The sequence below is a fragment of the Idiotropiscis lumnitzeri genome, chromosome 15, assembly GCF_059441095.1.
Source record: "Idiotropiscis lumnitzeri isolate Australia: NSW breed Sydney's pygmy pipehorse chromosome 15, RoL_Ilum_1.0, whole genome shotgun sequence".
In the NCBI taxonomy this organism is placed as follows: domain Eukaryota; kingdom Metazoa; phylum Chordata; class Actinopteri; order Syngnathiformes; family Syngnathidae; genus Idiotropiscis; species Idiotropiscis lumnitzeri.
The window spans coordinates 1,916,971-1,938,812 of NC_142405.1; the positions used below are offsets into that span (position 1 = coordinate 1,916,971).

General features: G+C 43.3%; 4 protein-coding genes, 1 long non-coding RNA gene and 1 other non-coding gene across 7 annotated transcripts; 4 read left to right on the forward strand and 2 right to left on the reverse strand.

Annotated features, from left to right (window-relative positions):
- Positions 1-5: 5 nt before the first annotated feature.
- On the forward strand, positions 6-4,861 carry otop2 (otopetrin 2). Its single transcript, XM_088317439.1, has 6 exons — positions 6-509; positions 622-758; positions 845-903; positions 2,620-2,834; positions 3,026-3,897; positions 3,992-4,861. The coding sequence occupies exons 1-6, from the start codon at positions 68-70 to the stop codon at positions 4,160-4,162; spliced, it is 1,896 nt and encodes a 631-aa protein (XP_088173565.1). The 5' UTR covers positions 6-67; the 3' UTR covers positions 4,163-4,861.
- LOC148322099 (uncharacterized) lies at positions 1,132-5,958 on the reverse strand. Its single transcript, XR_015846673.1, has 2 exons — positions 5,235-5,958; positions 1,132-2,803 (listed from the first exon to the last, which is right to left on the reverse strand). It is a non-coding gene; the product is annotated as an uncharacterized LOC148322099 (long non-coding RNA).
- Positions 5,751-9,974, forward strand: dnaja3a (DnaJ heat shock protein family (Hsp40) member A3a). 2 transcript variants are annotated; one of them, XM_088317440.1, is made up of 11 exons: positions 5,751-6,035; positions 6,311-6,435; positions 6,512-6,595; positions 6,669-6,875; positions 7,048-7,200; positions 7,503-7,650; positions 7,732-7,796; positions 8,199-8,327; positions 8,418-8,533; positions 8,657-8,754; positions 9,450-9,588. In XM_088317440.1, exons 1-11 carry the CDS (start codon positions 5,819-5,821, stop codon positions 9,560-9,562), a joined length of 1,455 nt encoding a protein of 484 aa, XP_088173566.1. In that variant the 5' UTR covers positions 5,751-5,818; the 3' UTR covers positions 9,563-9,588. The 2 variants fall into 2 exon arrangements, with proteins under 2 accessions (XP_088173566.1, XP_088173567.1); XM_088317441.1 differs by lacking the exon at positions 9,450-9,588 and adding an exon at positions 9,671-9,974 and having other exon boundaries at positions 5,753-6,035.
- Positions 9,975-10,568: 594 nt separating this feature from the next.
- On the reverse strand, positions 10,569-15,392 carry hmox2b (heme oxygenase 2b). The gene is made up of 7 exons (XM_088317444.1): positions 15,314-15,392; positions 14,728-14,843; positions 13,514-13,605; positions 13,283-13,400; positions 12,713-13,204; positions 12,105-12,228; positions 10,569-11,885 (listed from the first exon to the last, which is right to left on the reverse strand). The coding sequence occupies exons 3-7, from the start codon at positions 13,582-13,584 to the stop codon at positions 11,758-11,760; spliced, it is 933 nt and encodes a 310-aa protein (XP_088173570.1). The 5' UTR covers positions 13,585-13,605; positions 14,728-14,843; positions 15,314-15,392; the 3' UTR covers positions 10,569-11,757.
- Positions 15,393-16,087: 695 nt separating this feature from the next.
- Positions 16,088-20,893, forward strand: tedc2 (tubulin epsilon and delta complex 2). The gene is made up of 10 exons (XM_088317387.1): positions 16,088-16,164; positions 16,576-16,683; positions 17,092-17,135; positions 17,474-17,975; positions 18,158-18,211; positions 18,295-18,373; positions 19,004-19,148; positions 19,856-19,948; positions 20,258-20,445; positions 20,616-20,893. The coding sequence occupies exons 2-10, from the start codon at positions 16,580-16,582 to the stop codon at positions 20,760-20,762; spliced, it is 1,356 nt and encodes a 451-aa protein (XP_088173513.1). The 5' UTR covers positions 16,088-16,164; positions 16,576-16,579; the 3' UTR covers positions 20,763-20,893.
- On the forward strand, positions 16,799-16,872 carry trnat-agu (transfer RNA threonine (anticodon AGU)). The gene has a single exon. It is a non-coding gene; the product is annotated as a tRNA-Thr (tRNA).
- Positions 20,894-21,842: the final 949 nt, after the last annotated feature.

Here is a 21,842-nt window from a genome sequence, read left to right on the forward strand (position 1 = left end):
AAGCTTGTAAAACCAGTCGCATCTCAACGCCGGCTACAGATGCTGCTGGTAATTCAAATGCGATGTTATGTCGCAGGACGCAAACATGCGCTTGAACACGGGCCACCCGTGCAACTGCCTGGCCGACGGAAACGTCTGTGAACCCTGCAGGATGGCCAAACACGGCGAAGGTCAGCGGCACGACCCCTCGCGCGACGACGCGGCGGAAAACGCGGGCGAGCCCGAACACCCGAGCGCACAAACGAGTCCTCACAGTAAGGAAAGGGACCGAAACTGGGGATGGATTCTGTCGGGGGTCATCTTCATCAACATCCTGATGTTGGGCATCGCCCTGGTGAGCGGAAGTGCCTACAAACATGTCGACATCAGCATGTCGGACCTGCAGGTTTTCCTCGTTATCATCCTCATCGTCACCTCCATCTGGATGATCTATTATATTATCTTCACGGCCAGGATCGAAAACGCCGTGGCTTACAGGGACCAACACGCCGGACCCGTATGGCTCAGAGGTACGTCACTTGAACGTGGCCATTTTTTTTAGTAATTCAACCTGCCCAGGTAAAATGAATCTAATTTTTGGCTTCGATATGCGCCAATGAGTTAAATCCTTTTGCGTCGCAGGAGGAATGGTGCTGTTCGGCCTCCTCAGTATCATTATGGACATTTTCAAGATAGCGAGCTATGTCGGCTACCTCCACTGCGAGTCGGCCATCAAGATTGTTTTTCCCGTGGTCCAGCTTGTTTTCATTGTTGTGCAGGTGAATATCAAATCAAGCGTGCGAGCTCATTAGAACGAGAGCGGTGGAATATGCCCGAATTGTTCACACGTCAAATCTCTTTGCAGACGTACTTCATGTGGGTCCATGCAAAGGACTGCGTACAGCTCCAGCGGAACCTTACGCGGTAAGGGATGAATGATGAAATATTTGAAGTTAGTTACCTTTACCTCGAGCCTAAATGAATGCAATAACTAACATTTATCTCATAAGAAACAATGCAAATAGAAACAATCCATCCCAAGGTGTATGAACTCATTCACTACCACCCGAGTAAAAAAAAAAAAAAAAAAAAAAGGATCTTTGACGTCTTTAGTCGTCAATGGTAGGCAATGAGTCAATTGAACAGGCAAAGCATTTTTAACATATTTAACGGTCGTACAAGTGCGACAACAAGTTTTTGCTAGTCAAAACAATACAACACTCGGCCTTATCTTCGCCAGATGACCCAAAATGTAACGTTGGAGTTTTGTAAGTCTTAAATTTTGGGTGGACATAAAATCAGGAAACTCACAAAAATAATTGATAGACGGAAAGAAAGGAAGATAAATAGACAGACAGGCAGATGATTGACGTCAATAGTGGTTTTGAACTGGTTTCCCGACTCAACTGGTGTGTTTTTTCCCCTGACTCTTTTGCTCAAATTCCGGACCGCAAGACCTCATATGCGTGAGAAAAGACATAAGTTCCGATTCATTGAACCAACAAGTAGCCGTGCTTAAGTGTAAACCGATGGAAAAAAAAAAAAATATGTTAATCCTTTTCAAGTCATTCCAAAAACAACATGTTCTAAACAAAAGAGAAAAAGTGCCAGAAGCCCCGAGTGTGAGCCTTGAGGAACTCCTCACAGGTATAGCGGAACCGAAAAGTCGGACTTTAGAATGAGACCATAATGTATAGATTAAACAACAATCACAATTTCACAATTAGACTTTTCAAGAATCAGTCTGACACTATTCGAGATACGATGTGGGAGGTCAATAAGTTCAAGTTCAAGTGCCAACGATACATATTTTCTCAGGGAGGGACTGCAAAAGAAATCAATGCCGTGCCACCATTAGCTTTGTTGTTCAACTACAACATGAACACCACATCAGAACAGTTCTCCAAAAAAAAACTAAAAAACACAACCAAAGAAGAAGCCAATAAATTTGAGTAAGGATCGGAATAAATGTGATGCTCGAACACAGAAATAAATCCCACGTGTCTTATTTGTCAATTTGAAAAAGAATTTCCACAAGTGAGCGATGATGATTTTAAATGAACATTGATTGTACATTTTCTGGGGGAATATGAAGGCTAATTCGTCATGGAGGTGAATCAAGCACAAAGTACGATTTTGCGTCACAATGGCATGAACGGAAACTTTCATCATTGTGAAATCTAAGTGGCACTGCCCTTTCTGCTTTGACATTTTCAAGAAGTAGGAAGTAACCTGCGTATTAGTAATTGAAATCCAGTTGAGGCACATAGTTTACACGACAAAACTCTCACGGCTGTGCCGTCTGCCATCGAGTAGATGTCGTTGTTCTGCCTGTCACTATATGTTGTTGGCATCAATAGATTGGAAAAAAAGAAAATGTCCAGAACGTAAAAACCACGTCACTTTGGGTGCGTCTGTTCAATGAGATCGTTTATCTGCCAGTTGAGTCGAAGCACAAGCGGCTAAAGACAAATTGTTGCAAGGTTTTTAGTTTGAGGCCTGGATTTCCCATCTCGGATTATATATTTAGTAAATCCATCATTTGCGGTTAATCGTGCCTTGGATGATGTTTGCTGTTTCTTAGAATGACAACAATTTTGTTTTGAAAATAAATCCTCCCGTTCATGGTGGCGGATGCAGGTGCGGTCTGATGCTCGTCCTCTCGATTAACCTGGTTTTGTGGATGGCGGCCGTCACGGAAGAGTCTCTGCACCAAACCCACGCAGAGGGCGACCACGGCGGCGACCACGGCGGCGATCACGGCGGCGACCACGGCAACGACACACACGGATCCGACGACCACCATGGCAACAGCTCTCATAAGCTGTGGGGACGGAAGATGTACATCAGCAAAGGTAGAGAAGAAGCCATTTGAGAAGGGGTAGACAAACATTCAAGGTCAAAACCGGCTTCAAATATCGGTTATCGGCCTCCGTGACGACTAATAATCGGTATCGTATCGGCTCTGGAAAAAAGCTTCTCGGGTTATCACTAGAGGTGACGTTTGATGCAAACGAGATAATCGCATTCTCTCGTCCTGCCACAGCGAGTTTCGGCGAGGACAACTGCGTGTGCAGCCACACGTCGTGCAACATGTTCAAAGACGCCTACTTCTACTTGTACCCCTTCAACATCGAGTACAGCCTCTTCGCCTCCGCCATGGCCTACGTCATGTGGAAAAACGTCGGCCGACTGGGCGAGGCCCACGACCCGCACAGCCACGGCCACGCCCACAAGTTCCACCTCAAAGACGCGCTCATTGGGCCCCTGGTGGGAGTCCTCCTGGTGTTCACGGGCCTGGCCACCTTCATCGTGTACGAAATGGACATGAAGGAGGATGAAGAAGATGGCCACAGCAAGCGAGACCACGCGCTGCTGATCCACTTCATCATCAACATCGTGATTATTAGCCTGATGCTGGTGGCCACCCTCATCGGCGCGACCATCTACAAGCTGGACCGCCGGGAACACGACTCCGAGAAGAACCCCACGCGGAACTTGGACGTCTGCCTGCTGGTGGGAACGTCCATGGGCCAGTTCATCATCAGCTACTTCACGATAGTCGCCATGGTGGCATCCGGAGCCCAAGGTCACCTTAACAGGCTCAACCTGACCTGGGCTATTCTGATGGTGCTCCAGATCGCGCTGCAGAACTTCTTCATCGTCGAAGGTCTCCACCGCGAGCCATTTCACGAGGAGCACCATGAACAGATAACCATGGTGACCAACATCTACGCCGTGGAGCACTACCGGAAAGAGAAGAACGGTCTGCAGGGATTGGAAATAAGAAATAAGCCCGAGGTGGAGTTGCCGCCGGTGAACCCGTATGGCGAAGTGGTACACTACCCGCATAAACTGACGTGGAAGAGGAGGGTCCTGAAGGAGGTGTCCGTCTTTTTGCTGTTGGCCAACATCATTGTGAGTAACAAAGTACTTGTACTCAGCAACACTGATCTTTTAAGCCAACCTAATCGCACATTTTTCTTTCTTCCGACTCGTCTTTCTTGGCCAGCTGTGGATCATGCCGGCTTTCGGCGCTCGGCCCCAGTTCGACCACCCGGCCGAAACGGAATTCTACGACTTCAGCATCTGGGCCGCCATCGTGAACGTCGGCTTGCCTTTCGCCATCTTTTACCGCATGCACTCAGTGGCCGCCCTCTTGGAAGTGTTCGTCATCTCTTAAGTGGACAAGCTCGGTGGCGAACAATCGTTCGTTCATTCCGGTTTTTTTCCCGCAATCATTCCAGCAGTCCCCAATGTTTTTCTGCAGACCGGTGTCATACAAAGCAATTTTTTCACGGACTGGCAGATAAACCGATGAAAACAAACGATTAAAAATAAAACTTATCATTTGCTACACTCGATGTTGTTGAAGCCTGGTGGTTGGGGATTTTATCTATACCACTTATTTTAGTCAGAAGCTTATCCCAGCTTTGGGTGAGAAGAGGGGAAAAAGGTTGCTATACAACACAATAATCACAAGACATGAGATCATCAAAGAATCACACTCAAACAATGTTCACTTGACCAAACAGAATGAGAACACTAAATCAAGCACAGGAGGAACATGCAAACATTTTTTAAGCTGATGTGCTGTTCCACCCAATTTTTGTATAATATAAATGTGAAATTTTTGTTAATTTGTTTTTCTAAAGACACTTTCATAATGTGTTAACGTTACGACTGATGGTTTTTATTAAATGTTCTAAAGTATTTGTTTTACCCCGTAAATGTAATGTACACATGCCGGATGAGTGAAAATAAATGAATTGCATTGTTTATAAGCTTCATCGTGTGTATGCCAAAAAATAAAGACAAAAAAACAAAATAAAAATGATTTGAGGTGGTGGGGATCATTGCCTTTATATAATTTGTTACTTTGGTTAAATCTCTGTATGAATGTTCTGGATGAATTACTTTTTTTTAATTATAATAAACAAATTTGGATTTACTTCGGCCAAATCCTTTCACAAGGTTGAAGAAGGCTCCTTCATATCGTTATGTTCCGTCATAAAATACCACAATTGCGCGTTCTCGCCCCTAGATGGCGGTGTTTTACACCATTTTACAAGGGTGAAGACGTTACTTTCTTGACGTTTACAGTTTTAAAAAAAATCCGATTTTAACATCCAAATGGCGAAACTTGTCTCACCCGTTTCACACTTTACATTACCCCAACTTTCAAATGAGAATCAATTTAGGACAACTAACTCAACATTTCAAGACATTGAGGTCAAATTGTTAGGATAACTCACCAAATATGATACATATTCTTGCTTATGTCCTCGGTACACACTGTGCATGTAGCTACAGTCTCCTCTTGTGTTCCTGAAATGCATTTCCTCTTGGAGAAAAAGGTTAACTTCTTTCGACAGCGACTCGATCACCCGTAAACAACAACTAGGCATGTCGATATTGTTTGAAACTAATAAAAACTATAACTCCGCACAATAACTAACGAATAAATAATAATTTTTAAAAATCCTTCAGACCCTTTCAAATGTGTGCTGTTTACCTACGAAATAGTTCCATTTGTGTGATGAAAATTGACCTATAGCAATAGCGTTAAACGCCAGCAGGTGACAGCGTCGCTCTTCCAACACCCTTTCGCAGCATTGAACCACATTTTAAGTTAACATTTTAATGACTTAGATAGGAAGATTTCCTGCTCTTCAAAATAAGAATTTACATTTCATGTTATTTTCACGAATGTCTTTTTTTTTTTTTTTTTTACAATTTTTTATGATCCCGTAGTTTTCTAGAAGCAACTATCACGCAATACGTGACGTACGACTTCCTGTCATGCGCAGTGCGCCACGAGGGCGACTATAGTGTGGGAATGATGGCGTCTTCAGCGGCTCGCTGTTCCTCACGCTGGCTAACTGTCATCGTGTCCTCTGGGCACCATCGGCACCCCCGGGCGTGGGGCGTCGTCGTCTCGGCTTCTCGTGGCGTGCTCCGGGGCGTCTGCACGTTCGGAACCGGGAAACTATGGACGGGTGGGAGCTCGGCGTGTGGCGGGGCTGGGAAAGGGTTGACATTGAAGGGGCTACCTGGTAAGTGACGTTTGCTTTTAGCAGTGAGCTAAAGTATGCTAGGCGAGATTACATTTAGTTTGTTGTCATTTCATTGAGTGCTCTTTGAAGCATGCATGCAGGTTGTTGAACTGTGCCAGTGCATATTGTCAGAGTTAGCCAATGTTTAACTTTGTTTTATTTTTTTATTCTTATTATTTTGCTAGCCTATGACATAAATGATGCTGCAAAGCAAAGTAAAACTTTGTTAGTTTTAAATCAACAAGCATAATCCATCTGTGCTGTCCTACCCTCAGGTTTCAAAGCACCCCAATGCGCATTTCATACAAGCACTTCGGCCAACAATAAGCAGGACTTCTACCAGGTCCTTGGGGTACCTCGCACAGCAACCCAGAAGGAAATCAAAAAGGCTTATTATCAGGTCTGCTTTTGCAGAACAGATTTGCAGATTATATTTTGTCGGAGTTTTCACAGCCTGACTGTTTGTCGTCCCTCAGATGGCCAAAAAGTACCACCCTGACACGAATAAAGACGACCCAAAAGCCAAGGAGAAATTTGCTCAGCTGGCTGAAGCTTATGAGGTTTAGCATTATGACCCTTCTAGATTTATACTCATTTGTACACAAGCCTGAATAATGTAACATTAATTCCTAGGTCCTCAGTGACGAAGGAAAGCGGAAGCAGTACGACACGTACGGCTCTGCGGGCTTCGACGCCGGACAAGCGGGAGGCGGGCAGCAGTACTGGTCCGGGCAGACACAAAACGTGAACCCGGAGGAGCTTTTCCGCAAGATCTTTGGGGAATACTCGGCAGGACGTGGATTCGGAGACTTTAATGCCATATTTGATCAGCCACAGGAGGTCTGTTGTGTTGGAGATGGAGCAGAATTGCAATGGGAGATTTGTGTTCAGTGTTTTACTTGACAACCGTGCTCACAGAGCAACTAAAATTTGGTTATAGGATGTTTTTTTTTAGGACAAAGTCTTTACATCTTCCTTTACTGACAATTTGTGTGTTGTTTTCTCTGCACAGTACATCATGGAGTTGACGTTCACTCAGGCAGCCAAGGGAGTCAACAAGGAGATGTCCATTAACACGGAAGCCGCCTGCCAACGCTGTGACGGGAAGGGCCACGAACCTGGCTCCAAGATCCAACACTGTCACAACTGCAACGGTTCCGGCATGGTAATAATATCTTCCTCCACGCACTTTCCATCATGCCGAAAACTATGTTACTGCATGTCCTCAAATGGTGGCTAACGCACTAATCGTAAGAGTTGTAATTTAATGATGGATGCGTCATTTCCTAAACAAATAGACACTTGCAAATAAAACACATCAGCATAGTTTTACGGCCGTGCAGCTACTGCAAACAAAACTACAAGAATGCACATTAAACCTAAAATGCAGTTTGGTATTACCTTACAGCCGTGCAGCAAGTGCCAACATTTGCCAAAACCTGACAACATATTTCTTCCCCCCCGCAGGAGACGGTGAACACAGGCCCATTTGTGATGCGCTCCACGTGTCGGCGCTGTGGCGGCAAGGGAACGGTCATTTCCAACCCGTGTCACACCTGCCGCGGGACCGGGCAGACCAAGCAAAGGAAGACGGTGACGGTTCCCGTGCCTGCGGGTATGCCACGCCGCAATTCTCAACACCACCACCGATAAAAGTAACAAAGAGCGACTAACCGTTGAACGTTTTGTCCTTCAGGAGTGGAGGATGGCCAGACTGTTCGAATGCCTGTCGGAAAGAAGGAGATCTTCATCACTTTTAGGGTGAGTGACCACACGGGACAGTTTATTGGTTGTCCACTTAAAAAAATAAATAAATGAACGCCTCACCTCAAGTAGTGCCTCATTGTGCCTACTTTTGAAATGTTGCAACAGAATTTGACGTAACAGATTACAAAGGGATTCAGAGGAAACGTTCACGATGCAATGCTGGCAGTCGAAAGTAGTTTAACCAATCGGAATGGTTGCGGATTATCGCTCCGTTTGAGAAAATAAATTCCCCACTTAAGTAATGGCCGAGTGGTCTAAGGCGCCGCGTTCAGGACCCAGTCTCCCCAGGAGGCCTGGGTTCGAATCTCGAATTTCCCCATTGTGGGACTAATAAAGGCAATATTATTATTATAAATGAGTAATTCATTCTTCAATGTGAATGTTTTTTTGTTTCAGGTCCAAAAGAGTCCAGTTTTCAGGCGGGATGGCGCCGACATCCACTCTAACCTTTACGTTTCTGTGGCACAAGCAATCCTGGGCGGCACAGCCAGGACACAAGGCCTCTACGAAACGCTCAATTTAGCGGTAAGAGCTTTTCAAAAATGCATCATGCAGAAAACAATGGTCACAGATTTGACTTTGATGAGGGGATTGTCATTCTGGTTCTTGGATCAGATCCCAGCTGGTGTCCAGACAGACCAGAGGATCCACTTGGCAGGGAAAGGAATTGCCCGCGTCAGTGGCTATGGCTTTGGAGATCACTACGTCCATATCAAAATTAAAGTACCCAAGTAAGATGTGAAAGAGGCCATGTGCGAATCTTCATCGGATGAGCTGACTGGTTAAGATGGTGCCCGTTTTTTTTTTTAATTTTAATTTTTTAAAATTATTATTATCCCATCCCTCCCTGTAAGGACGCTGACAGACAGGCAGAGAGCTCTACTCATGAGCTACGCCGAGGACGAGACAGATGTGGAAGGAACGGTTAATGGTGTCACAGCCACCACCACAGGTAGACGTCACTCATCTCAACACAAATTATCTTTCCACCTTGAAATGCGAGGAAATGCCTTTTAATCAGGTGAACTAAAACATTGTTTTTGTCTCTCGATAAAATACAGTGAACATAATGAATTGTGCAATTTAATGGGCATAGTGGGCTTTGACCACAAGGGGGCAGCATAAGAATACAGTTATGCTAATTAGGTGACAAAATGCAATAGTCATTTTTTGTAGATAAAGAATTAGTGCCAGTTTTGAGTATTGTTGTCTGTATTGACATGTTGCTATATTGTGTAGAAATGTTGTCAAATGTTTTATAACTCCCGCAACATCGATGCAAATGATGTAGTCCATCAGTGTCATTTTCCATGACACGTTAGCATTAACCTAGCAGATTTTCGTCAAGATTTACACGGTACAATGTGTCGTGTCTTGTGTGTAGTTTGACAACTGGGAGTCGCAATAGACGACTTGAAGCCTCTTATTTTGAAGAATTGCACATTGTGACATTTACTGACACCAACAAATTGGCAGAGCGACAGCTCTTATCTGAAACAAGTCAGGTCACTCCGAAGTTGGAGAACTGCTCTTTGTAATAAATTCGAATGGTCAAATAAAGTGGAATTGGATTATTTCCGGGAGCGACCGTGAAAGGGGTTCATCTTTCCAGTAGTCTTGTCTGACGCAGGGTGACTCTGTGTCCAGGTGGGGGCAGCAGTGGTAATCAATTTGAGCAAAGGCATGACAGGAAGGAAGACCAGTTGAAACAAGAGGGGGGCTTTTTTGCCACACTCAAGAAATTGTTTAGTTCTTCCTGACAGCCACAAACCAGGTAGGACGAGTACAGTTCATCTCTGGTTTGTGGCTATCGGGGGGGCCGATGTCCTCGAAGCATCTCAAGTATATTCTTGTTTCTCTTCTTCCAGGTAAGAGGTCGTCCTGGAACTGAGGCTGTCGCCAACTGCAAGGACAGCCATGCTGTCAATGTTCCCGTATGCATCCAATAAGGCAACGGAGATCCTGTTTGTCTATTTTAGCTCCAAAGACTGTAAAACATGGCTAATCGCAGCAGTCTCCACGTGCACAAATGTAAAAAGAAAAAAAGATTTGTCTTCATACGCCATGCTGTTCATCGTGCTTACGTGTTGACCCACAAATGTTTTATAGCCTTGTTTGGTTGGCCGTTCCTGTAATCTTTAAATTTGTCTATGTAATAAATGTAAAACTCTTGCCTTTTTGTTCTTACCATGTGTCAATATACACAAGGCACAACATTGTGTACACCTCATGCAGCGCAATAAAAAAATAGTAATATTTGTAAAACTTACAAAGACATTGACCAAAAAAAGTAATTTTGTTCTTGGGTAGAGGTTAGAAAAAAAAAAGTTCATATCCAGCTCGCCTTAATAAGGACAATCGTGATAGGAAATGGAACCTCATGTAAGCTATTGTTTATCATAAAAGCAAAACAAAAAAATACAATTTGATGTCAGTCACATGGGTTTTACTTCATTACAGACGGCAGTTTTCTCCTCCAATCCCCTTTGAACATTTTGATATCAGTTGTCCCATCGATGCGAGCCGTAGTACAAGTGCATGCAACTGTAGAAAAGCATTCCACTTGTTCACCACGAGACCGTGTCCTGTTGCCGTCCCCTGCGTCATGCTGGACCTGTGGTATGCCTGCTTTTGACTATCACGAAACAAAAACAGCATTACATCAATGAGGGTGGAAGGCCTCACAGAAGAGAGTTACTTTGGGTTTGAAAAAAGTCTTTCAAATTGTACGATTAAAATGTCAGGAAAAAGAAGTTGACAAACATGTCAGGATTGAAATTTAAATCACAAAGCTGTGCAATTACACCGCATGTACATAGCAACAATAAACCAGCATACAGTATGAATCAAAGGAACCAAGAATATTCATGTAACCGTTTTATAAATTGATACCTAACCTGAGGCGGTTCTGACAAATACTCAAATCGGCCTTCATATACTGTCAATGTGCTCTTTCCATACTCTATATAGATACGACAAATCTCCTTAGTCAACACCATCATACTATAAAGCTAAATATTATTAAAGTAGAATTATTAATATAGGCTCCTTTGGCATCTTAAACTGAACAATCGTTCATGTTTGAGTCAAAACTGTGCAATGTTAAAAAAAAAAAAATAGGCAGTTTAATTTTAATGTATCAAGCCTGGCTGCATAAGTCCAATATACTTCTTCCCACAAGTACTAATGTGTTTATCCTAGCTGTCAGCGTTAATGCCGTAATTCCTCAAATAGTTGCATCCATTGTCATTGACATGCCTCATTATCGTCCAAATTAATAAACAGAAATTATTGGTTGCGATCTCCAAATTCTAATAAAATATTGTTATCTATTATTGCACTATATTCCACTAATCGGTCTTAATGCAGTTGCATAAATGGCTGCTATCTGAGAAAATACGGTAGTCAACATTGAAAACTTGCGTAGGAATGATGAAATGTAAGCAGATACATTTTTTTTAGCAGAAGGTCGTCAACACAGTTTTGACTTTGAATACGGCAATATCAAATAATAACAGAAGATTATACGCGAGGAATAAACCGTGTTCTTTCCTGAGTCAAAATCGAGTCCCTTGTATGGCCAAAAACACACTCGTTAGGAACGCAACATCCGCAACGTATGCATAGTATGTTTTACCAAGCAATTATCATTAAACGTCATCTTTGTATCGCTGTACAGCATAACCCTGTGCCTCAATCATCGGTCAAGTTACGGGAAAAGTGGGATGAGATCATCACAGGACGGATGGATGGGGCAAAGGAGGCAGAAAGAAAAAAAAAAAAGCTTGATAGAGGGGTGAGGGGTCAATATGGTCCTTAAGATTTAGGCATTGGAATTCCAGAGAGCTGGTATATTTTCGTTGGTTGCACGAGGCAACTTTGAATACACTCGGCCTGAGAAGGCTTCCTACTGCGTCCCGTCCTTCAGTGTTTTTCTCCTCAGCGATCAGTCCTCTCACATCAGATACCAGGCGGCCAGGCCGGCTAATGCGGCGAACCACGTGGCGATGAGGACCTGGCCGGTGGGGTGACGCAGGATGGCCATGGCCAGCTGGCACCCGTACGCCGTCCCACCCGTTGCCGCTAAAAGGAGAGCAACGTCAACAAAGCGCCATTGAAATGTCGGAAAATACAAAATATTGGTGTGCACACCCTAAAACAATACTTGCCTCACCCTCAAATTAAACAGATACAGAACATCTTGGTTAAAATATTATAATATTAAAAATCCATTGAAAAAAATGACTGCTGAATTTCTAAATCCACCGCAGAGTCAAGGGTGGTGTAAAAGCAAAAGTGTACCAATTTTAGCAGCATAGTAGGGACATTTGCTGATGTCGCCTCCCGTGTCGCCATGAATGGGCATTCCTGCTTCGGAGACCTCCTCTTGGAAGGTTTTCCCAATTTCTTCCAGCTCCTCAAAAACCTGTCAAGGTAAAGTTCTAGTTAGTTTTATAAGTTATTTTCCCTTTCAAGCATTTTCAGAAACTATTTAATTTCATTAACTAAAATGCTTTTCAATTTAAGCTTTCGGCTTTTGTTAGTTTTCGTTAATTATAACAATCCGGGTGCCTAGAAATGTCCGTTGCTTAAAATGCTAGAACACGTACATGCAGATGCTATTCGTTCATTTGTCTTTGGTGTTTGTTAGCATTAAGCTAAAAGGCTTATATAAGGCAAAGGTCATGTATCAGGTTCTTTTAAATAAACTAATTCTCTTTTTTTTGTTTAGTGGGAGTGACAATAAAAAGCTCAACACCACTTTTTGAAGAATGATTCACAACTTCCGAAAGTTTTGCCGCCATCTACCAGCAATTTTTGCTCACAAGTCAAAGCCGAAATTTGGACAAACAGCTTGTATCTTGAAAAATTAACTCGGGCCAAGTTGGGTTGCAAGACAACCATTTTACCTCCATGTTGAACTGAAATGCCAAGACGGCCTCGTCCACGATGCTCTCCTTGGTCTCCGCGTCCAGTTCCAGCTCGTTCATGCGGCTGCGGTAAAGCTGCTTGAAGGCCTTAGCGCTGTCGATGGCGTCAAACTGGTAGAACTCCAGGCCCTCTCCCGTAGGAGGGAGCTTCAAGGATCTCTGGGCCACCTTCTTCAGCACCTGGCCCCCAGACAGGTCGCCCATATAGCGGGTGTAGGCGTGGGCCACCAGCAGCGCCGGCTCTTCCCGGCCCACTTGGTGGATGCGGTCTACGTAGCGTTGGGTGGCCGGGGAGCAGCTGATCTCGCTCTTCCATTCGGGGCCGTAAAAGTATTCAAGGTCATGGGCCAGGACCTCGTGGCGGTGCAGCTCAGACGGGAAATAAAGCGGGGCGAAATGGGGGTGGTCCTTGTTTACTTCGATTTCCTCCTCCATGGCGCTGTAAGTGTAGTAGAGAGCGACGACGCTCAGCTGTCGGGGGAAATGTAGCAATCATCTTATCATTTCCGTCAAAGCCATCTGTGTTGCTTTCATCTCCCCGTCCCTCACCTTGAAGAGCTCTTTGTGGATGCGCCCTCTGAGGAAGTCCTTGACAAATTGTGTGTTCTCCGCCTTTTCGTGAACATCTTTGGTACCAGTGGCCAGCATCTCAGATAAATCATCTGGCCTGGGGAGAGGACGGGAAAAATGTACGGTGGGTCACCAGTGTTGAAGCAGGAATGTCGTCATAGTCCTCGTATATTTTGCGTTCAGATGCTGCAAGTAAATGGGAAGGTTAACCTGAGGGTGTCTCCTTTCTCCTCGTGGACGGGTCCTGCTCCGTTGGACACGCTCTGCGTCGCTGCGGCCATCTTTTCTGACGGTTGCCGCCCCTAGAAATGTTTATTAGACACCAACAAAATGTCACCTCCGAGTGGAACGCCACAAAAACGGGTACAATTTAGAGTTGAGGTAACATCCAGACCATTACATAGGTACGTGTTGTCAAGGCAGAATTTTGGATATAGCGCCCCTGTATTGTTGTGCCGGACGGTGGGCTGGATAGTGCGCAATTGTCCAAAGCATGTGAGCGTTTGTGATGAATAATCACTTTGCCTTGTGCTAAGTGAACCTGTCACACACACCGAGACAAACAAAAATGAGGAAATAAAATCAGGCTGCACTACGGTGAGCCGACCACAGCCTTCTTCCTTAAAAGGAGACATGATGTGCTTTTTTTTCCCACGATATAAAACGGTTCCCAGGTGTTTTCATAACTTATCTGTAACAACTCTGAAAGTTTATCAAAGTGAGAAAAGGACATAAGATAGGATAAGATAAAAACTATACTTTACTTAACCCTATATGACAAATTCAGGTCAAAGAGTGAGTACTTTTCTTTGTGGCACTTTGCATTTACTCGTTGCTTTCATTTATGTAAAAATTTGAATAAATTGAAGACATCAAAGCAGATTTAAGTTTTTTGTACTTGTATTTTTATCTAACCGTATTTTTTATTGCTTGTGCGATATACTTTGTATCACATGGTTGTTACACAAGTCTAACTACTTGTGACGATTTGACTCCATCGGAGCAGTTACAGCCAAGCATCCACATGACAAGCCTTCGGCCCCCACGTAGAAGAAACACTGCGGCAACCCCAACGAGGCTAAGCAGAATATAAAACGAATGCAGTACAAAAAAAATTGCATTTTCATTTGCTGTCTTTTGTGTCTGCTTAAAAATGTTGACATTTCAGCCTACAAGAACCTCACAAAATATGTGGTTTAGTAAGTAATCCTTTCCTGGTGAGACTGCTATGTTGTTTCACAAAAAGGAAATTTAATCTCGGACCAATTATTGTGGCTAAATTGGCATTACTTGCTCTGATTTATAAAATAATAAATCACAAGTTACTCAGTTCCCGGGTAGTTTTTGACTCAACACTTACTGTCCAATTTCTGTCTACTCTAGCCACTTTTCATTACAAGCATAAACAGGAAATTCAAATTTACCAAAGAGCCAGAGGATGCTGAGATCAGGATAGAGGGGGGCTTTTGTTGCCCTGCTGCGTTGTTGCTGTTGTCCCTGAGATTATGGTGATGAGGATGAAGCCACCAGTTACCAGACTCTGTAAGGACGAAAAGCAGCCGCAGGTTGAAAGCTGATACAAGCAGGCCTGCTTTATTGTTGAATAGAACAGAAGGTCTATTGACACCAAGGGGGGGTTTAACCACACTAATACTGGCATACAGAATGCAGCAAGACAAAGGCCTTGTGTCATCTAACGTAGATTCTCGGTGGCATAGCGACAATTTAGTCGGCTAGTATTAATAAGAGACATTGACAACCTTCATCTAAATACGACTGAGATATTGCTCCTTTGTAAGGACAACACTGCAATATAACGTCATGATGACAACAACAGCTAACTTTGCTTGCTAACAAGACACAAGCTAATACCTAGCAAGCTCTCGTACAAGTTCGGCAACGAGGTGGTCGACACATTTATGACAAAAACATATTTTGAGGCTTTTTATCCACTTTGAGCGTTCAGATTTAAAAGGGCACAATGGTGTGTCGCTAGAACGCCGTACTAACCTTCACTCCAGCCACTACGCGTCGCTCGGGTGAACTACAAACCTCAAGCGACACTGCGCATGTCAGGCCCGCCCCCAACGGTCACGTGTTCTGGGTGACTGTTTCCCAAGTCTTTGTTTTTAAACAAAAACAAGCAAGCGTCAAAACACTCACAGAAAGAAATATACTATAAAAAAAATTGGTGTTGAATTACTAAACAAAAACAAGTGAGTTAAAGTGATTGGACTTTGGGAACAACGAGGGTAATAAAACTATAACAGAGCATGTAGGTGGTGGTAGGTGAGCAAAGAATGAAGATAGAGCGGCTTCTTGCCAATGAGTATTTTAGAGATAAAAAGACATGGACCTGCAAATGTCCGTAAGTAAAGAGAGGGTAAATTAACCAGAGGGTGCAAGAGTTCACAATAGTGAGTGTTAAAGGGAGGGCTGCATGGTAACAAAGCGTATGGCATCGCGGTAAAAGGTTCTGAGGGAACTTCACCTGTCTGTTTCTCTTTAATGCTCGCTATACTATATTAACATTGTTATAGAGGCCCAAAAAGAGTTTCGCCTGTACGCTTCAGCTTTCGTCTGTCAAAAAAATATAGGCTTTAATCATTTGATTTGTCTCAATCCGAAAAAGCTGAAACATATGAACTGCATATACATACATCCATACATGCATATACAAACACGTTTCTGCATGTGGGAGAGGTCGTGTGACAGACGAAGAAGTGAGAGAATATTGCGTATAATTAGTGCCCATCATCAGTATGGCAGATGGCTGCTTTGATTGTTGGCAGGGAGGGGGCAAGATGATGAAAGAGATGATGCATTCTTTCCAATGAGGCCAACAAGCTGTTGTATTTGCAGTAAGTTGGTTTTGGGAGCATTTCTATTCAATTCAAGGAGAATTAAAAGAGTTAACTAACTCCATCGATACGAGTTACGACTGGACACGAGGGCGAGACCGATGGCATTTCTCGCGATAGTTGGCACATGAGACGACATGAAGTCGCAATTGTCGTTAATTTGATTACAAGTTATTTATACTTAGTCGAACTGGGTGTATATTCGTTCAAAGGCGTTTTAATAATTGTTGTTAATCACAGTAGTGTGATAGTAGTGTCTTAACTTTTAGTGACTTCCGCATACGTCAGACCGATTCGCCGGCGTGCGCTCAACGTTTTTTTTTTAAAGAAAATGTAACCGTCGAGGACACATTCTGACACGTTCATTCAACTAATCCCACTTTCAATGTTCTTTTAATGTTAAAAACAAAGCAATATGTCGCTGCTTACCTCCGTCGAGACGGCCATCAAGGCATGCAAAGACGAACAGGCGAGGGTGAATGGCTGCATTCAGTTATCTAAAGAACTACTACAAAGCCTGTAAGTATACTACGTCATGTTTGTACTAATTTCTCATAATTTGACACTAATTACTTGCGAAATTTAATGATTTGCTGGGGATTGAATTCCAAACCATTTGCACCGATGGGCACCTGGCGCTGTGGCTTAGTTGGTTAAAGCGCCTGTCTAGTAAACAGGAGATCCTGGGTTCGAATCCCAGCAGTGCCTTTTTGAAGTGATGTTATTTTTTATTGCAAGATTCTATACATCAAACAGTCGTCAGGCCGATTGTAGTGATCTGGTCATACATTAATATCCTTGTTTCACAGTGTTAATGAAAGTACTTTGAGAAAAGTCTAATAGGATCAAATCACAGTCAGTGTTATTTGACTTGCTAAAATTGCTTGGTTACGTATAATTAGTTCCACTCATGTCTTTTCCCGACAGGACAGCTCCCGAAGAACCAGAACCAACTAATGACGCTCTGACTGGTAATTTTAAGTAAACACAATTTATATGACAAGTTCAAAACACTTGTAAACTGTTGTCTGTGGAGTCAGTTAGCAGGAAGATTAGATGCTAAGGAAGGATAACATCGGTGTACCTACAGATAACATTAATAAATTCATTATAAATGATTAATTAATGCATTATTTGTAGACAGTGACTTATCATTCATCTTGGGCCAGTAAATTAAAATAAAAAAAAATCCTTTAGTTTCAACTCTCTTATGTGACCTTTCCGTGACCTTGGGCAACTGTACCTAATATACTGAATATGTCTTGTTTCTCTGTATACATTGTGAAATAATGTTTGCGTATCTGTTCAGACACAGCATCATCAGCCCCAGTGGAGATGCAAGAAATGAAACTGCTCGAGAAAGCATTAGAGAAAGCCCTGTATGTGCGCACTAGTGCAAAGCTTTCCAGTGCACACCCCAAGGGGAAAAAAAACACTCAGTTTCAAAAAGAACTAGCAGCCAAACCCAAAGAGGCGACTTTAAAAGCCTCTTTTGTCTTCAAAGAAAATCACATGGCCAGCAAAGCAACCTTCAAATCTGCCAGTAGTGACCAAAAAGTTCCCAAAAAGCTTGTGACATCATCAAGATCCTCACCCACCTGCGGTCCCGGAAAATGTAAAAGCACCACTAGTAAAAATGTGACCGGGACCCATTCGAAGACGACCGTAAAAAGTGTCCAGCAGACTGCTCCAGTGAGCATCACTGATGGAAACATCACGCCAGGTAGTGGGCACCTGATCAAAGTTTCAGCTGCAACTACGTCACATGACAACAGAGACACTGGAGATCACAATCTGCCTCGACCAAACAGGTACAATATGTTCGGCCTAAATAGTTACGTGACGTATTGTTTTATGTTATGAGAAAATCTGCCATTTTGAGAGCCCATGCTCATGGAATCAAAATGGAGGCTATGAGAGCGAAAGCACAGCGACATTAAGGTAGCATTTGCATGTGTGTTTATTTTTCTCATGTTTATTTGTCTCCTGCCAGCGCACAGAGTGCACAGAAGGATCAGTGGATCTATCTGAGGCTCAAGCAAAACAGGTGGGCAAAATCTCCCTGTATTCGTGCGACTATTTCACGGCTCATTTCTCACTTTCTTATTTTGCCGTTTCCTTCCTCAATAGAATGTGGGACAAAGTGATGGCCGCGCAAAGGAAACCTGCGCCCGGGAGGAGTCGCTTCATGGAGAGAATGAGAGCAACGGTATATCCTTCCTCTTTTCTCGTGACGCCTGTCAAATTGCGCTGGGAACAGCCTCACTCACATTTTCCCCCTGCTGTGTGTTAGTTTTACTCACAGGACACTTCTTTAGGTACACCCGCATGCAGAAGCTGTTTAAAAAAATTGCATTTTCAAAGATAAATTTTGATTGACTTAATTAAGATTGTTGTACTTATTTTTATTATTGTTGTCAGCTATGCCACTAGATTACATTTGTGCATTTGCAAAGTTTTTTTTTTTCTATGCACGTCTACCTCACAGTCAAGATGTGTGCGTGAAGTTTGCATGCTCACCCCTTGCTTACGTGGGTTTTCTCCTGGGACTTCCTCCCACATTCCAAAAACATGCATGTCAGGTTCACTGAAGACTTGCGGCTATGTTCGGAATCACAGCCTGTACATTGGAGTCAACCTTTGAGAGTGCTGCTCGAATGTAGCGTGGGTAAAGGTTATGCCCTATATTGTGCCCTTAATATATGACACACGCAATGCATCTTGAATAGTCGTGAACAACTGATGATAGTATGATGTGTTGTACACATACTAAAAAATGAAGTCGTGTTAATTTTTTTCTAAGTATATTATTTCTGGTTTTTGGTTGTGACGTTCACAGTTTCCCAAGGACTGGCCACCAGGAAGCCCGGAGCAGATTGGAGGTCTGCTTGGCCGACTGACTCACCAGGTTGATGAACTCGCCCAGCATTGCCAGACAATGGACCTTCTGGATCAGCAGATCTCAGAGCAAAGCGCGGAACCGGGTAAAATCCTCAGTGCAACAAATCACGAGTGATTCAGGAAAACAAGTGACGCGGGTTGACTTTCAAATTATTATTTCAAACTAAAAAGATTCAGTACATTTTGGTATCATATTTACATTTGGCATTTGCTTGGTAAAATGTGTGCACAAAACTGATATTAAAAATAATTCTAATAATTAATGAGCAATTATTTGATTGTTTTGTCAAATAATGGCAAGAACAAATAATGGCATAAATTACAATACTGAGGTTGATAAATGAAATTTCGTCATGCCACAGTTATTTGCTTTTTCTATTAGTCAAGGGTAAAAAAAAATAATAATAATTGAAATTAGACAGTCGAAGCCATATAAGCCCGCTCTACTTGGAAGCCTCCACTTGGTATTTACAAAGTTGTGAACTTTCAAAGTGTCATCCTGCCGTTATCGTAAGAAGCCATGTTTGTGCCATTTTTAATTAACCTTCACACAAGACAAAAATGGACTGGATTATGAATTCAATCGAGGGATTTCCATTTTTACTTTGTCCTTGACGGAGGCCTGAGAGCTGGCAGGAAGTGGTTATCTGAGAATTGTACATTGCCGCGCATCTTCTCCGCCCCATTTTTTTCGGATGACTGCAAGCACATTTCCATTGAACAACTCACTTTTGCTTTGCCTTCATGATTCAATTCAAATTGTTTTGTTTTTAAATCGGAATTACTGCAGGGATGAAAGAAAACATGTCTTCCTGGCTAACGCCTGAGAAACTGCAAATAACAGCAGCGGAGCTCCATAATGTTGCAGAGCGAGCAAAACAAGGTAGACCATTTTTTTTTCTTCCTTCATTTTTGTGCAAATTCCTTGTTAAAGGGAACCAACACTGTAACACATATTAATTCCGCAATAGCTGACCTAACCTTAACCCATTTTCAGAAATGGACAACTAAAATATTTACTTGGTTGTTCAATTTCACACTTGATGGCGTGGTCGGGCATTCAGAAGACTCATCCTTGTAAACAATCCTCTTTAAAAGCCGCCGTGGTTAGTCAAGCTATTTCAAACGGAGGCAGCAAACGTTTTCGGGTTACGGTTGCTCACGCTCTAAATATAGCCGTATTTTTCATCAGAGTGCGAAGCGTGGGATCGATGGAGGCCGGAGGGAGTTTGCCTTTACGCCTCCGGGCCGGCAGAAGATGAGGCGATCGCCCGCCGCCTGCCCGTGACGATCACTTATGGCTCCGAGGCTGAGCTGCGGCAGCTGGAAGCAATCAGGATGAGAGTGGCTCTGCTGCAGCAGGAGATTCACCTCCAGCAGGTGAGCGTTGCACGCTGCATGAATATTTACAAGACAATGAAATTGTTGCGGAAATTGCCCGTAATGTGAAAGAGATGAATTGTTTGGGGAGTTGATTCAAATCGAAGAAAAGTTGAGACAAAGTGAGATCAATGTTTCAATGAGCTGATATTTCCTCGCTGGTGCGACAGGCTCTGCTCGCCGCTCTGTCCCCACAACTGGCCTCCGTCGTCCGTTCGTGTAACAACTGCAGCGTGCTGAGAGACTTATACTCTCTGCTGGGTGAAGGAGGTCAGCGATTCCCTGCCATAGTTCTGGATTGTGAGCCCGAGTCATGATTGCCCCGCTTTTCAAATCATCAAGTGATTGTTTTGTATTTCTTTTTTTCTAGTTGTGAACTTTTCATTGCGTGTATCATGTCTGATGCAATCAAGACAATTGTAGATGTGGAATAAAAGAATAAAAGAAGCTCAAGTCTTTAATGTCATTATTTGTAATGTCCATCCCTCCATCCGTCCATCCATTTTCTGTGTCACCTTTTCCAGGGCACTTCTAGATGGACAACCATTTGCCTTGAGTGGCAACGGAACCAGCACCACAAAGTCAGGTATGTGAAGCGCTACATTGTCAATAATGTATTTGTTTACTTACATATCTGTGCCTAAAACCAAATTCTCAAATTTCCAATCATATTTGCAGTCAATGTGAGGTGGTCTACACCCTCGACTGGTCACCAGCCAATCGCTTGGCACTTGTAGATAAACAAGCATTTTCATTTTCATACCTATGGAAAATATGTAAAGTATATGTGTTTGGAATATGGGAGGAAAGGCCACGCAGGCACGAGGCGATCATACAAATGTCACACAGGAGGGCTCGTCACTTGCTCCAGTTTTTGAGGCCATTTCGGCACACATGATTGGATAGTGACTACCTGTTTACTGCCGTGAACATTTATCTTGTCGAGGCCGCCTAATTATTAGAAGCATGGGTGTGGCTAAGTATATGATTTATTTTGCACCTGAGAGAACTTCCTCACCTATGAGCTTCATAAGGTTCCTGCTGTGTCGATTGTCCTGACATCATTGAATGGTGCAAACAGGGAAAATAAAGTCTTCTGTCAGTTAATGTTAGCATAGTGAGCATGAAAGATGAAAGAAAAGGCAGCGATTCGGCTGGAACTTTTCAAGCCATTGTGACAGGTCATATATTGTACTACTAATTAAGAATTCATCAATGTAGTTGCATATGCAGAATACCAAACCGGAAGAAATTCACCATCTGTGATGCAGAGAAACAGTCATTGTGGGTTCACCAAATGTGATGTGAGGGGAGTGCGTCGGAAGCCTTGGGGGAGGCCTCAGGGGCTCGCGCCCACAGATGACGTGCGGATGGCCTCGGCCTTGCCAGACGGGACG

Coding starts and splice junctions, on each gene's coding strand:
- otop2 (XM_088317439.1), top strand. CDS start 68: ATGTCGCAGGACGCAAACATGCGCTTGAACACGGGCCACCCGTGCAAC. Junction 2,835..3,025: donor GAAGATGTACATCAGCAAAG/GTAGAGAAGAAG, acceptor GTCCTGCCACAG/CGAGTTTCGGCGAGGACAAC. Junction 3,898..3,991: donor TGCTGTTGGCCAACATCATT/GTGAGTAACAAA, acceptor TTTCTTGGCCAG/CTGTGGATCATGCCGGCTTT.
- dnaja3a (XM_088317440.1), top strand. CDS start 5,819: ATGATGGCGTCTTCAGCGGCTCGCTGTTCCTCACGCTGGCTAACTGTC. Junction 6,876..7,047: donor TATTTGATCAGCCACAGGAG/GTCTGTTGTGTT, acceptor TTCTCTGCACAG/TACATCATGGAGTTGACGTT. Junction 7,651..7,731: donor GACGGTTCCCGTGCCTGCGG/GTATGCCACGCC, acceptor TTTGTCCTTCAG/GAGTGGAGGATGGCCAGACT.
- hmox2b (XM_088317444.1), bottom strand. CDS start 13,584: ATGGCCGCAGCGACGCAGAGCGTGTCCAACGGAGCAGGACCCGTCCAC. Junction 13,205..13,282: donor TCCACAAAGAGCTCTTCAAG/GTGAGGGACGGG, acceptor TTCCCCCGACAG/CTGAGCGTCGTCGCTCTCTA. Junction 11,886..12,104: donor CTACTATGCTGCTAAAATTG/GTACACTTTTGC, acceptor CTCTCCTTTTAG/CGGCAACGGGTGGGACGGCG.
- tedc2 (XM_088317387.1), top strand. CDS start 16,580: ATGTCGCTGCTTACCTCCGTCGAGACGGCCATCAAGGCATGCAAAGAC. Junction 17,136..17,473: donor AACTAATGACGCTCTGACTG/GTAATTTTAAGT, acceptor GTATCTGTTCAG/ACACAGCATCATCAGCCCCA. Junction 17,976..18,157: donor AATCTGCCTCGACCAAACAG/GTACAATATGTT, acceptor GTCTCCTGCCAG/CGCACAGAGTGCACAGAAGG.